The sequence below is a fragment of the Galleria mellonella genome, unplaced genomic scaffold, assembly GCF_026898425.1.
Source record: "Galleria mellonella isolate WM207_F2 unplaced genomic scaffold, CSIRO_AGI_GalMel_v1 utg113, whole genome shotgun sequence".
In the NCBI taxonomy this organism is placed as follows: domain Eukaryota; kingdom Metazoa; phylum Arthropoda; class Insecta; order Lepidoptera; family Pyralidae; genus Galleria; species Galleria mellonella.
Window position 1 is genome coordinate 2,304 of NW_026441975.1, and position 16,345 is coordinate 18,648.

The 16,345-nt window shown below is 32.1% G+C and overlaps 1 protein-coding gene across 3 annotated transcripts in view; it reads left to right on the forward strand.

Moving 5' to 3' along the window:
• The first annotated feature begins 252 nt into the window (after positions 1 to 252).
• LOC113519115 (dopamine D2-like receptor) overlaps positions 253 to 16,345 on the forward strand; it is a 54,165-nt gene continuing 38,072 nt past the window's right edge. For all 3 annotated transcript variants that reach the window (XM_052893273.1, XM_052893279.1, XM_052893282.1), the window contains exons 1-2: positions 253 to 568; positions 14,282 to 14,918. In XM_052893273.1, coding sequence (XP_052749233.1) covers positions 14,421 to 14,918 — 498 coding nt within the window. In that variant the 5' untranslated portion in view covers positions 253 to 568; positions 14,282 to 14,420. The remainder of the gene's footprint in view (positions 569 to 14,281; positions 14,919 to 16,345) is intronic.

Here is a 16,345-nt window from a genome sequence, read left to right on the forward strand (position 1 = left end):
AAAATTGTGATGCGACGAGATAAACAAATTTATATGATAAACTGTAAGGTTTACGTAGGCCTAGATATTGAGAGTATTAGAACACTATAATATTGTCAATATCCCATGACAAAAATTAAAAAAATGTACATTTATAAATCAAAAAATATCATGAAACGTAGTAAAACTTTCTTCTCTGAACGTATCAATTTCTATACGTAACATCCATTAACAGAGGGTCCTGCGACACTAATTCAATTCCATTCAAGACATTACTAGACGTGGTCAAGCTTGACGCCTCTGATTCGGTTTATTTGTACTGGCGACTATGTTTTATAGTGCATTGTGTACAAAAGAAAAAGTTTGTGTTTTTTTTTTATATAGTGTTAAGAAATAATTTAAACAATCTTACAAGTTATATATTTAATAATATGTACATTGTCTGAAACCGTGATATTCAGTAATACACGCATATTATAGTACCTACTTAATTAGTGATTCAAGAAAACTATTGAAAGAATGGATTCAAAGAGGTTTTCATATTTTGTTGATAAAATCGTTTTACATATGATTTTTAGAATGTTAGTAGGTGAGTATTAATTATTCATTATTCCATTAATAACCATTATTAACCACATATTTAAATAAAAATTAGAAATAAATCAAAACTGAAATAATTGTTTCATTTTTTCTAAACTCAGCTCAACTGCATTACTGATACAGCAGTGTTGATTTTATTTTTGTCGCCTTATTGAACACGTCTTTGCAAATCATGAGAAGTTTATATTTTCAAGACAACCAATAAAATGACCAAAGATACTATATTAGCAATATGAACTTTTAGTAATGTAAGAGCTCAGATTTTTTTTATTTGCAACTTAGAATGACAAACAAGCTGACGGCCAACCTGATTGAAAGTGGTAACCGTTGCCTATAGACATGAGCAGTACCATTGGCATAACAGATAAACTGTTTAGATATACATATACTGTTTCGCCCATGATACCCCCATGCACTAAACTAATGAACCGATTTTGATAACATTTATATGACGCATATGAGTATATTATTTCAGATAAAAAAAAAATTCTAAGACCAAAAAAAAACGAATTACGAAACCTCCTTCTTTTTGAAGTTGGTTATTTAAATCATTCGTTACATCACAGAAGTAACCTTTCAGAAATATAAGTACCTGCCTACTACAATTTCTAAGGTGGAAATATTTTGACGACTTAAATATGTCCAACGTTTAAACGTTTAAATTATGTTAATTATGATTGATATGAAAAAAAAATTTAAAGGTAAATATTTTTAGCAACATTTTTGGTTAAAATCCTCGAAATGCTCTTAGACGCATCAAAAATATTTACATTTTTGATGTGTCTAAGAGCGTTTCGAGGATCAATCAAACGTTCCATAAGTCAATAAAATGTCGTTTCGCTGACTCCTATTTAACATTACTCGGACCGTTCCGTCGGTAATCTATTTTATTTGCGCGACCTTCGTGCACAATGGAAGCTCATTCGCCTTCATAATAGAAAGATGCAGATATTCAACTTTACCTCTTGCTAATATTATAAATTTATATTATTAATAAAATGAAATAAAATAAAACGAGTTTATTTACATTAAACAGTCTTAATTTTTTTAATAAAAGCCACAGTACTATTGTGGCACCAGTTTAATTGGCTTAAGCGACGTAGGCACGCAAATGTTTACATTTTATAAAAAAAGCGAAAAATAAATTTATGATTCAATGTTATGTCATTTAAATTATAATAACAACTCCTATGATGTTTTGATTTTATTACTTACTAAGTGTATCTAACGATTTTACTCGCATTAATTCGGATTCTATGCCTTATAGTCCCAGCATAGAATAGGGCACCCCTTCCTTTCCTGTGCGTGTCGTAAGAAGTCTTATGGGGAGATCTATGTTCAGCAGTACTGTAACAGGGCTAAATATAAATAATAATAATATAATAATTTAAAGCATAATTACGTAGAAATATGCTTTTTTTAGAAACAGTCACTCTAACCAACTGCATTCACATAAAACTAATTATACTTCAAAATTTAAAAATAATAAGAATTTATTTTGTTCATAATCTTGACAAATCAGCTTGCAGCTTATATTGTGTAGGTTAATGTTAATGTCCCACTTTTCTGTTTCTCTCTAACACTTTCTTACTTTTAGATGACCAAACTAAATACTTTGGGAGAATGGGATTATTAGTAATGGAGACTAAGAATCCCATTGCTAGCAATATATCCAACCAGCTTGACCACGTCGCGGTTCTCCCTGGAAACTATCATGGTTAATTCCTGATGAATTCATCATGATGGGCTAACTGGCCTGTTTTCATTCTCATCTATCACCCTTCACTGGTGCTCTACCGGCGTATCCCGTTAGCGCGGGCGAGGTTGCCATTCCATTTTCACCCATAAAATAAACGAAATACTTTATAGTCTAAGCAACTATCTAATAGATGGACTGTTTGTTTATTGGCAGTAGATATTCAAATCGAGTAAAACTCCTTACTATTTTCAAATTTCCACCTAAAATTTTATTCATTCGTCGTTACCTACCTTCAAAAAATAATTTTAATGGAATACTGAATCGTTACACTGGATTATTCCCAGTGTAACGTTTTGCCTACGTATATTATAGGGAATTAACCTTCTATTTGCATACAATTTACTTACGCAGCGAAAGCGACTCGCCCTTTGAAGACTTAATCTCATTTCGATACATACACAATTATAATATGATTCTCTTTCCCCTTTTTGCTGTATACATGTTGCACATTCAATTGACCCAGCATAATAAGAAACGAAAAGTTCACAAGAGAAATAAATCAACTGGGATTTGGAAATGTTTGCATATTTGTTTTGTACATATGCCAACGAATGTCTATACATACATAATATCAGTGTAATAATTGTGGATGGAGAATGTCAATTATAACGTTAATGATTAATAATATGTATTTTTACAAAAAATCATTATACAAAAAACAATGTTTAAGAAAATAAAAACGATTATGACATAATCTTTACAGATGGTAGAAAAAAAAAACACTTTTTTATACTACTGTGGTAGTAAATAAGCGCACACGCCCCATCTAATGATAAACGGAATTACCGTAGCCTGTGAATTCCTGTAACACCAGGAACGTCATTAACGTTAAGAAAAATACATGTATTTCATTTAAACTATAATACAGAAATTAAAAGACACAGGTTGAAAAATTTACACATTTTGAACGGGGCAGCTTGACCCGTTCGGTGAGCGTGGACTATAGGGTGCTGGATCAGGCTGGAGAGAAACGACTGTATTCCTTTTCTTGAAGCTCCCGGTTTCGCTCTGAAGAGTTTCTCCTAGTTCCTTTATCGGATTGGGAGTGCATGCCGCTCAACGGTATGCGGCCTATTTTTATACCCGCCCAGTCGCACAATAACTAGTACTAACTCACGTCGGTGAGTCTGTGCGAGCGGGACGGGGCGAGTGTGAGAGGGACGCGTGACCCTTCAGAGCGGCACCATTTGGTGTCTATTTATTTAAGTTTACAACCATTCTTATTGCTAATGTTTACAATTTTTTCCTTATTTCTACGGTGGGTAATTAAGGACTCGACACAATAAATGTTTTATTTCACTTAAAAACTAAAGCATACATCATATAAATAACTACACAAATAATAATTTAAATAATTAAAAACTGACTACTTATGCTAACAATCAATACTTAAAGATAACTATAAAATATCGCTATAAACTATACATTTTTACATAAAGAAATTACAATGTCGCGAACACATTTAAATACAATTAAATAAATATCACTGGACATAGAGATATTTCTAATTAAGCAGAGATTATACTGTAACAGAAATATTAGACAAATGATCAAATCATAATATCAGCCGTTAACTGTACACCGCTGAATATAGGCGTCCCTATAAGAGGGGTTTTGCTAGTAGTCGCCACATTTGGCAGACGGGTTGGCATTTGGTGATGTTTTAAGAGGAACGCTGCTACCCTCTCCTCGACCATTAAATTCCCTCTGTCGCCACTTACGACACCCACAGGCAAAGAAGGGGTGACCGATTCTATGCTAGAACCACACGGCTGTGGATAGGACAAGTAAATAGACATATGTACTTAATTTTTTTCTTTTTTTAAATACATTTATATTATGCATAAAAAACCATCCAAATTAATACAAATAAACATAGTCATGTATTAATAAATTAAATATTAATAAAATCAAATGATAAAACTGACACGATGTGGCGCAAATATTACAAATTAACATTATAAAAATCCGGAATTAGATAGAGCAGTAATTTGTCATTTCCCTGTAAGGGCAGCTGTCGTGTGCTCTTGATTGATGCTTAAAATTATTTATGTGTAATAAATTACAGCTCACTAGCTGTCGCCCGTGGCTTAACCTGTGTAAACTTGACGAATTTTACATAATTGTTTTGGTTATAAAGAGCTTCGTCAGCTTACATACGACATTTGTAAATTCTGATACGAACTACGATTGCACAATACGCTTTTGTGGCCGTATTTCTTATTATTATAAACAGCTTAAATCTTTATAACTATCAGATTAAAATCTGCAGAAAACTTACCCTTTATACTAAATAGATAAATCCTTCAATCCGATCAGTCCCCTGTGTATCTTCAATAAAAAAATACATTTTTTGATCGAGATAATCATCTCTGATCAATAAAAGATTTGGCTTGATGATTATCACAAAAAGTGAATATTAAAGACGGTTTTTCAAGTATTTGTAAAGGTACTATGTGTAAATGATGTAATCTAAATTCTCATCTCTTGTATTTGTAGCGCTTGTTTCATACTTTGAAAAGCCAATTTCTATGAAATCTTAGACGCTCATCTCGATTACAAAATCTGAAATCTTATTGAAGATATAGAGATCAATCAAATGGGATATTGAAGATTGTATTTACTATAAAGTGAAGTAATTTTAAATCTTGACGATTAAAAAAATATTTGCTAAATTGCGAAATTTGAAAAATTATTATTTGCAATATCCAAATATTTCATCCACTCTTTTGCAATCCAATAACAATCATTCTGATACAAACATTTCGCGGTCTTTTAAATCAATTAAGTTGATCTAAAATAGTTCTAGATTAATATTATATATAGGTATTTAAAATTATTTTCCTCAATGTTTCTAAGCAGTTATTTCATTTCATAATTATAAAATACAATATTTTATATCTACACCTACTTGTACTACCTACTTGTACAACAATTAGTCTTTTACTCTAAAATTATCTTGAAAAGGTTGCTTTTAGTAATAAGATTGCCTTACTGTACTTATACAACTGTATCTATACATTTATTAATTTTCTTGTTTATTCCTTATATTGTACAATGCAAATAAACTATACTAATTAATTCATTCATTCAACACTCACGTTTAGATTAAAAAATAACACGTTCAAATACGTTAGTCGATAGACATTATTGGAAATTTCCCGGTTTAATCATTAAGAGAGCGTATTTCATGAGATTGCCCGTTTCCATTATCTACCTGTCAAATTTCAAACTCAATTAATGATTTTAAATCCTTACTAATATTATAAATTTGAATGTGAGTTGGTTTTTTTTTTTTTACTTTTTGACACCTTTAAAGCTTAAATCACTATGAAATTTGGTATACACGTATTATATGGGATGGAAAAGGGCATAGACTATTTTTATCCCGGTCAGTAAATATATCCCGATCACGTTCAATTCGCACCTGACCGGTATTTTTTTTATACCCTAGAGATTCTTCATGTTTACACCGATACTTTCATTACAGAGCTACCTTTATATAGTACATAAAATACTCCTTTAAACTAGAATTATCAGTGTAATTTCAAAATAAGTTGTTTTAAGTAATGCTCCTTCTCCTAATATAAAACATCTGGGTTTGAGATTTTTTCATGTCAATATACTCATTTAGAGATAATGAAATTTCCATATTTTGTTATATGACCAATTCATTACTTGCTATAATAACTTAAAAAAAAACTTCATAACCATCTCAAAAATCATTTAACTTCATACTTACGATCATACGTACATATATATGAATAACAAGGATTTTAACTTAATTTAAAATATCTCCTTTGCCAATCCCGCCCGCACCGGTATCTTACGGGCTCTGAGAACTACAGTACGTAATATAAACGAGACGCTGTAACGCAAAAAGCCCCCTGAAGAAGATGAAGTCGAGACAATTGTCGGAAAAGACAAACATAGTAAGTTCATAAAATTCCTATTAAAAAAAATAAAACATAAATTTTAATAATAAAATCTTATGATTTCATACTTAAAATGGTGTAAAGACTGCTCGTGACGACAGATTTTACTGGCCCAATTCAGAATAAGGTTACAACCATTGTTAGTGACTATAATAACAGTTTCATAAATTTATACAAGAGTGAAAGATATAATTATATTCTCTGATCAATAACACTTAACGGAAATAGGTTGTAATACGATCATAAAGAGGAAGAAATTATGTGGCACTTTTGTATCTTAATTATTGAGTATTATTTACGCGTTGGAAATATACTAAATTATTAATGAGTGTACTCGTATGTACTATACTATAGTATAATCTGTTTCAATGAAACTTTTTACAAGAGATTTTTGTAGTTTCCTTGGGCACCACTGTCCCATTCGCGTTTCTACCGTAAGGCAGTTGTGTTTGCATAGCTATGTTCCGGTTTGAAGAGTGGGATATGTGAATTTACAGTGTGCAGAATAATAACACCTGAGTCCTCAGGAATGGCAACGCATGGGGGTATCATGGGCGAAGCAGTATACTCTGTTATGCCCATGGTACTGCTCACGTCTATAGGTTACCACTTTCCATCAGGTGGACCATCAGCTTGTCTGCCATTCTAAGTTACATAAAAAAAACTTACTTAAGTAACTAAGTTTTGTTGAAATTATCTCAAAAATACTCCACAATGAAATAAGTAACAAATGAAAACATTCAATCAATTAATAGATTATTGATTTGTACTACTTACAAATTGGACGTCAGTAGACCGTCTTATGTTCGGGTCAATTATTTGATTGTTACATTTCCATTAAGTTGTTACAGTGTATATTTATTCATACGTTTAAATATCTAAAACAATGGACCAAATACATTAAATATTTGCTTCTCGTATAAAAAAAGGATAGATATTGTTATTTATTTATTTGTCCTAAGAGAAGCTTGCAATTATAATAACTTAATAACTAAATATATATAGCAACAGTAAGCCAAAAGCTACCGCATGTAGTTAAAGAAAATTTATATTAGGTATAGTCTAGACTATACCAAATATAAATTTTCTTCTAGATAATTAATGGGTAGGCAAACACGAACTAAACGTTATTAAAATCATTGATTGAATAATAAAGAAATATAATGTATACCTACTTATAGTGAGTAGTCGAATAAATATATATATATATATATATATATATATATTAAAAAATATTATAATATTTAAAATCACCGTGTAGGCCCGGCATAGAATGGATGACTCCTTCCTTTCCCGTGGGTATTGTAAGAGAGACTAATGAAACTTAATTGTCGAGGAAAGGATAGCAGTGTCCTTCTTAAAACATCGCCTAAGGCTGTTGCCCACCCGCCTGCCAGGTGTGGTAACTATTGACAAAACCCCCTTATGAGGAAGGCCTATGTTCAGCAGTGGACGATTAACAGCTGATATTATGATGATGATAACATTTAAAAAAATTACAGATAAAAGGAAATATTATTATTATTTATTATTATTAATTCTGAAAAACACACACACGTACTTAGTAATTTTCTTTTGTGTTAAATTTACTTCGGAAACATTTACCTCGGAATTAGGACCTAACAAATTTTGCAATACCCCTTGTTTGGAATACATATTGACTGTTTAAGGTAATAGTGGAGAAAATTTAAATATATGAGTTTATTTAACATAAAATTGTAATAAAATCAGACCGGACTGGTGTAGAAATAAAAGATATGGAAACATATAGTTTTGCCCGGAACTACGTTCATTTTATAAACAGAACGTTACATAATTTGTTGTTCTTCCCGAATTATATTGTACATATAGGTCGAAGTGTTCTTTCTTTGTTATATTATGTAAATACAGTCAATATAGTTGTATATATAATATTGTAAAATAAACATGTATTGCATCATATTTTAATCTTAGTTTTATCGAATAATTAGAAAATTCCCGCACTTCTTATTTATTAATTTCTAAAGATATAAATTATTTCTATAATATTAATTATTATTTAATAAGTCAAAATCCAATAAATTTATAAAATTTAACAAATTACCACAAGTCAAAATCTGTTAAAAAATCAGAATGTTTTATACTAAATTGATCACGTAATCATAGTCGTTTTGTAAAATGTTTAAAACTATTTTGAAATTTTTAAATTCTTTTTAACAAAAGTTGTTTAGTTTCATGTATACTATAACTAAACTAAACTTGTATGTCAATGACTACACCTATACTCCAATAAGTATACGCACGTTTTCTCCATCAGCAAGATATTTGTATGGGACCACATTTATTATTAACATATACACATATATTGAATGGCTCACAAAACTACTAATCAAAATATTTGAGCGAGATTATCATAACAGACTAAAAGGCCGGAATCATAAATAACATATTAACTGAACCATAGAGCCACAAATTAAAATAGTAGTTGTTCTTTTATTTTGATAATTATTACAGGTAAAAAATTCTTTTACCCTTTAAAATTATAATAAAAAAAAAACTTTGTTGCGATTGAGACCGAAGAAAAAAGGTTTCCCTGGAAGTTATAACTTTAATTATCGTCAGAAGGGCAATATAAAACTTAAATGTATCCTACTGGAGCGGCATAAAAAGTTAAATAAGCAATTTGTATTACAAAATATAAATTCAGATTTCAACGCGAAAAGAACCGCTGAGGCTTATCAAGAATTTTCATTTTATCTTAGTCAACAACGTGATTCAATTAGTGAGATAGGCGCAAAAGGGCTAAATTAGTTTATGTCACTGTTTACGTACAATTTAGATGAAGGTCCCTGTCTTCGAATGTTCTGCCAAAGCCGCACAATTACGTGTCGAGTGTTTTAACATTAGCTACATCTCGAGTGCAGAACGAATAAAACGTTCAGTGTTATCTCTACTTAACACTTTTATCTCAGAATTTCGATTATATTGAATTGACAATGTATAAGATATTGGTGTGTATTTTGTAATGTCTATAGTACTGTATTTTTCTAGACATTTACCACTTTCCATTATTTGAATTGCTAGCTTATAAGCAATTTCAAGTTATATGATAAAATTATAAAAAAAATTGCTTAACTTCCCTGTCTATCTCCCCGCTAGGCCCCTTACAGGGATAGTAGTTTTACATAAAAATGTTATCTGACCTTCCCTGAATAGTCTCGATGAATTGTATTTTTAACTAACTTTGATAAATCGTTTTTTTAATAGACAGGATTAATTGTCAAACTGGTCTCACTTAACTAATATAGTATTATGTTATCTGTGCCCATACTAATTTGGTCAAAACCAAAGACCGTTTTTTTTTCGGATTAAGATCTTAAATTATTAACAGAACACCTCGATCGAATGACTATTCAACAGCTAAACATACCTTACGAATTTTATTATATACTTACCTTCGAAACTCGTTTAAATTATTCAGACGAAGTGGTCAAAACCCTTTCAATTTTTCACATTTATATCTTGGCTCCAAAATTTTATACTTACCAAGATCCTTTTTTTACTTTTTTAGAAGGCGCATATCTTTACGATAACATAAACTGTGATATAAAATATATTGTGAGCTAGAGTGAGGATCTCAAGAGTATTGTATGGTGTTGCTGGGTACAAATGACGCAAGATCATACTTTCTGGCTTAATATGAATGAGAGACTGGATATATTGCAAAAATGATGATTATGATGAGTTTCTCTCGATTAAAAAGACACAGTATCCAAGGACTGGTAGAAAGATCTACAGGCAGAGACTGAGAGCTGGTTAATGGATTGGCCTCATCATTTATTGACAAAATTTAAACCTGACATCCGGACAGCAGATGGATTATTGTTCTATAAGGAACAGATTGCCAATTAGCAGACTAGAAAAAGAAAAAAAAAAAAAAAAAATGATGATATATTGTTGAACTTGTATGTATGTATATATTTACTCACAAGAATTTTTAATAATTTTCACAACACTACAAAAATATAATGATATTGATACCATTATTAAAAAATAAAAAGATTTATACGATATAGATCTAAGAAATATTTATGGCTATCATTCGAAACGTTGAATAGATAATCATTCTCATCTCTGCCATTATCTGTCCACTGCTGGACTCATCATAAACTGCCACGGGGAACGGTCCTCAATGCATCCACTGACTTCCTGCAATGCATTTGTTTGTTTACCACCTCAGTGTTATTAAAAAATTGAGGTCGTCACTGCATCTAGTGGGTGGTCGACCTACACTGCGTTTACTCATACAGAGTCGCTACTAAAGAACCTTTCTTCCCCTTACGTCTTCAGCTTGCTTATCCTTCGGACTATATCAATGACTTTTGTTCTTTTCCGAATATTCTCATTTCGGATTCTGTCAGAAACTTCAATCATACCTCTCTCCATATCTCGCTGAGTAATTTAAAGCTTTTGTATACAGGCAATCGTGCATATATAGTGTGTGAATATATATTGTTATTATTCTTTATTGCACTTGTAAATTACATGTAATATAATGCATTTACAAATGTTGTGAACAAGGGTGGACTTATCTCTGACAGAGATCTCTTCCACTCAACCCAATACAGTTGGAAAGCATGTAGTTAGCGGGCAGCTGAAATGCTACAACTTAATAATAATATATATAATGTAATATGATAATTTGTTATTATAGCATTTCCTAATTTCACGCAGCCTACAGTGCAGTTGTAATTACGTATTGCTGAGCAAAATTGCGAACTAAATGAATTCTCGCTATGTTATCTTTCACACAGTGCACCCATTTCTTTTTAGGGCTTTCGCTATCTTTATAGCTACCCACATTCAATTTATACATAATTCTTTTTTTACTACATTATTTTCGTCCCTGTGCATCACATCCGTACTACTAGTATCAATGAAAAAATAATTTCAAGATAAATTGAATTGGTCCGAGAGTTTATGGCTCTTATCCAAATTACAAGAAGACATGTTTGGCACACTGAATTGTTGTTTTAAGCCAAAATACACCCGCCATACACAAAGATGAAATAGAGGATGCTAACCATCTATAGAAGGGGGAAAGGAATTGTTAGTAATGGGGTCCAACTGACCCATTGCTAGCAATACACCCTATCAGGTCGACTTCCACGCGGTTACCCCTGGAAACAATCGTGGTTAATTCTAGCAGAAATCGGCACGATGGGCTAACTGTTCTGCTTTCATCGTCACCTATTATCTCTCACTGGTGCTCTACCAGCGTATACTGATAGCGCAGGTGGGGTTTACCATTTCATTATCACCCATTAAAAAAACCATCTATTGAAAAAAATTTACATAAATAAATTATACAATTTACCTGATGTTACAAAAATTCATTTGTCCATATCGAACTTCCACCAATTTTTATGTAAATACTTTTGAAAATTTTATGAAAAGAGAATTATAATTTAGCCCATAGTGTAATTAAGCTCTTTAAAACTTACTTAATAAAAAAAAAATATGCAAAGTACTTTTTTGGATATACCGTAAAATGATTCTGGAGCGTTACGATAAAATGTAATAATTCGGCATATTATTAATTTATTCTATCATTAATACCGAATTATGAATTGTATATCTAATGAAGCTACTGCTCTAGAAAAGTGAATCTGTGGATAAATTCATTATCGCTTTCACATGCGAGTAAAACGAGAAAGCAACGTTAGGCATTTTGCTGTTCCATGTAATAACAATTATTAACAGATTCGTTTTATCTAGGGAGCTGGAGGTCTACCATAAAATAAAATTTCGAATTTTTAGACTCAATTTCGTGTTTTTGTTTATATCAAAATCGGCCCAGTAAATAGAGCATAACATTTCATTCGTCATAAATTCTACCATAAAAATCCAAAGGAACGATGTTTTAACATTATTAATATTTTTAAACGGTGTATGTTATGCAATCATAACATCACATTTGTGTTTTGTTTGGACCCGAAATTTCAGAAAATATTTCATGGTAAGCTTTCAGCACAAGAATTGGTTTCCCTTGTGACAACTGACCCATAATTGTACCAAACTTTTATAAAATAACTACATATTTTCTCTTGTACATGACATGGCATTTATAACTTTAAGGATCGAGGGATTTGGTTATTTAATAAAGGTGACTACAATAATATATTTTATTATCATAACTTGCAACTGTAACATGCTTGACACACGGTCCCGTGCCGCAGTCTGCAAAAGTTTCGAGGTTCTCATATTACAACGCACTACAATTTACCAACCGCATATCACCGCGTATACTACTGGCAAAACACCCCATGCTCTTATGTTCAGTACTGAACAGTTTAAAGCTGATATGATGAATCACCGCGTATTATCATCACTTTGGTGATATATACGAGATCGTAATATCAACATGTCTATAGGCATCGGTTACTACTTTTTATCAGATAGGCTATTAGATTTTTTAACATTCTAAGCATTTTAAAAACAAATTATTTAATCCGGCACTTTTATCGACGATTTGGTTTTTTAATAAATGAAAATTGAATGGTAATCCCACCTGCGATACCGAAATACAGTGGCGGGCACCAGTGAGAGATGATAGGTGAATATGAGTACAATTCAGTTAGCCTATCGTAACGAATTCGACAAGAATTAACCACGATGGGTTCCAGGACCTGATAGAGTATATTACTAGTTATGGGACTATTAGACTCTATTACTAACAATCCCTTTTCCCCTGAAATTTGTAATTGTCACCTATAAACATGGATAGTACCATGAGCATCACGGTATAAACTATGTTGCCAAACACAGTCACGTAAGTGCAGATGCATCACAACAATTACACTAGTGGGACAGAGTACCCAATCTGAAGACTTTTGTACAAAGTCTCCCTCTAGTAATATTCAAATAGCTTCTTTTTTTAATATTTTATTGATTGTTATAAATCAAACTCTATTCTTCGGTTAAGAATTGTGATCTACTTATCCTTAAGCACTAGTCGAATACATTTTTCATGTCAGTGCCGAAATCAAATAGGACAGCTATCAGATTGATGAGCCGTCGCGGCCAACACAAACCATTATGGATCCGCAATAATTGGATTTTGCTCCATTATCCGCGGTTCTGATGCGGATACCGCGTTGTTGGATTTGTTCAATACTTTCTATTAATAAACATGATTATTCCAGCGTGCATACTATTTAATCAATTGAACAAATTGGGCGCGAATATTTCGAACAGACAATAGATTTTTTTAAGTATAATAAAATTGGCCAAGGGAGAAATTGTAATGATTACACTTGTATAATAATAAATGCAACCTAATCACACTAATTTCCCAGTCCGCAAATTAGAGTACCCTGTGTTATGAGAAACAAGGCAATGGAACTCAGAACGTCCACATTCGAAATAATTACAAAATGGAACAGAAGAACTTTGTCGACTTTTAAACTTAATTAAATGTAATTAATATGAACATTTCAGAACTTAGTTTAAAATAAAAACCAAATATATATTAGCCGTGTGGCATAGAATAGGCCACCCCTTCCTTTTTTTCGAGGGTGTCGTAAAAGGCGACTAAGGGAGAACGTGGGTTGGGCAGCAGCATCTCTCTTAAAACATCACGAAAGCCTAACTGCGGTTGCCAATCCATCAGCCAAGCGTGGCAACTACTGGCAAAACCCCCCAAAGCCGAAGCTTATGTTCAGCAGTAGACAGGATAAGGCTGATATGATGATGGTGATGATAAATAAATACGTAAACCCTTTTGGAGTAGTAAATAGTAGAGTATAAAATAAATATAGTATAATTTAATACATATTAAAACTTTGAATCAATGTTGGCCATAACGCGAAATGTTTTGAAAAGTTCGTTTCCTAAATTAATCCGAAGGGAATCGAACCCAAAACCTCGTTTACGTAAAGCAATGTACTAACCACTATGCCATAGAGGTCGTCATCATCTCTTGAAATGAAGTCAAATTGTTGATAAAGGCTAATTAATTCTGTTTCAGAATGGTGAATGAAAATAATGAGCGGCAGCCGACAGCATGGAGGCGAATATCACAAAAGCACCGCGTTGTGGCGCAGAAACGTCACTCTATACCTCCATCTAATCAAGTAAACCGTATGCTCAGAGACTAAATTTGAATAATGAATGGGGACACAGAAGATTTCAAAGCGCGCGAAATTAGAATGGATCTACCGAAAACAATGTGCGCCGACGACTGCCATAACGTCACCAAAATAACAGCGTTTCAGCTTCGACCACCTGATCCTAATGCCACTTTCCTAAATCGGCCATTTATAAATGAAAAAGTCAACGAAAGTGAGTCGATAAACCTCAGGATGTCGTGGAACTTTAACGATTCAATCAGTGAGATGTACGGATTCGATATGACTCTAAACGGAACGTTCTGGAACTGTACTTCAGAAAATGGAACTTGTGCTAGTGATGTGCATAATTATAACTTTTGGGCACTTTCGTTGTTAGTGTTCCCCTTATTAACGTTATTCGGAAATGTTTTAGTTATAATGAGTGTGGCTAGGGAGAGAAGTTTGCAGACTGCAACGAATTATTTTATAGTGAGTCTAGCTGTGGCCGATTTGTTAGTAGCTGTGGTAGTTATGCCATTTGGAGTATACTATTTGGTAAGTGTATTTAAATTATGACATATTATTATATAATATTATTATATATATATAATTTTTTTTTATATATATATATAAATAAGTGTATTATATAATGTTACGAATAGGTATTTATTTAGCGCTTTTTTATTTTTTGTTAGTGAGAACATTTTACACTTTTATAATTTTTTTTTTTTTACAAAACTTATAAAAGAGTGCAAAAATGTCCTCAAACGCAAAAGTTTTTTTTCTTTTATTTCTTTGTACAGACATCTACTATATATATTCCTGTAGAACGAGCACAATAATATTATTAATTTACACGGTTATCATTTAGAATCTATTGTTGCAGTTTTCTATTTTCTGATTTCCGATCGTTTATCTACTCGTCCGGATATTTATTACAATCCTTCCGTTCCCTACATAAACTGTTCTTTTCTCATTCAATCACATTCTCTTTCACCTGCATATTTAAGAATCCAAATCAGTATTTTGTTCAGTTTCGATAAACATCCAATACAGTGCAACAATCAGTCGGCTTAGACCATTCATTCAACATTATATATTCTTTATTGCACTTGTAAATTACAATGTTAATGCATTGATAAATATTGTGAGCAAGGGTGGACTTATCTCTGACAGAGATCTCTTCCAGTCAACCCAATGCAGTTAGAAAACATGTTGCTAGCGGTAGCACTTCAGCTTTATTAATATTTAGTGTACATAAACAAATATACAGTTAAATAAAATATTAAGATACATAATAAAATATTACATAAATACATATACTATAAATAAATATAATATCTACCTACTTATACAGTGGATGTTAAAATAAATGAATATACTACCTAGAATAGAAATTTAGTTCAATGATTTTAAAGTTTGACAGTTCAATTATAAAAATAAATAAATTAAGATTATGACTCAAAGGAAAGAAAATGTAACTTCAACCTTTTCTTGAAAGAGGTAATTGAAGGGCTCTCTTGTATGTGGGAAGGGAGTTTGTTCCATAATTGGGCAGCTCGATACGAGAAAGAGTTGCCCATAAAATGTGTTCTACACAAAGGTAGGTCGAGAATTCTGGACTGAACTTGACAGGAGCGTTTAGGACGGATTGGTGGTGGTAATAATTTAAATCGAGAGCGGAGGTACGAAGAAGAATTGGGGTTATTAAGTATGTTATAAAGGAAAGAAAGGATGTGCATATCACATCGAAGTCAGATAGGAAGCCACTTTAACTGGTTGCGAAAGGCAGAAACGTGATCATATTTACGAAGACCAAAGATGATCCTAATGGCCAGATTTTGTAATCGTTCCAGCTTGTTTAGAAGCTCCTCAGTCACATCCAAAAAACAGACGTCGGCATAGTCAAGTATTGGGAGTAGTAGAGATTGTGCGAGCATGATTTTAGTATTTACTGGGAGAAGGATTGAAGTCGCTTGAGA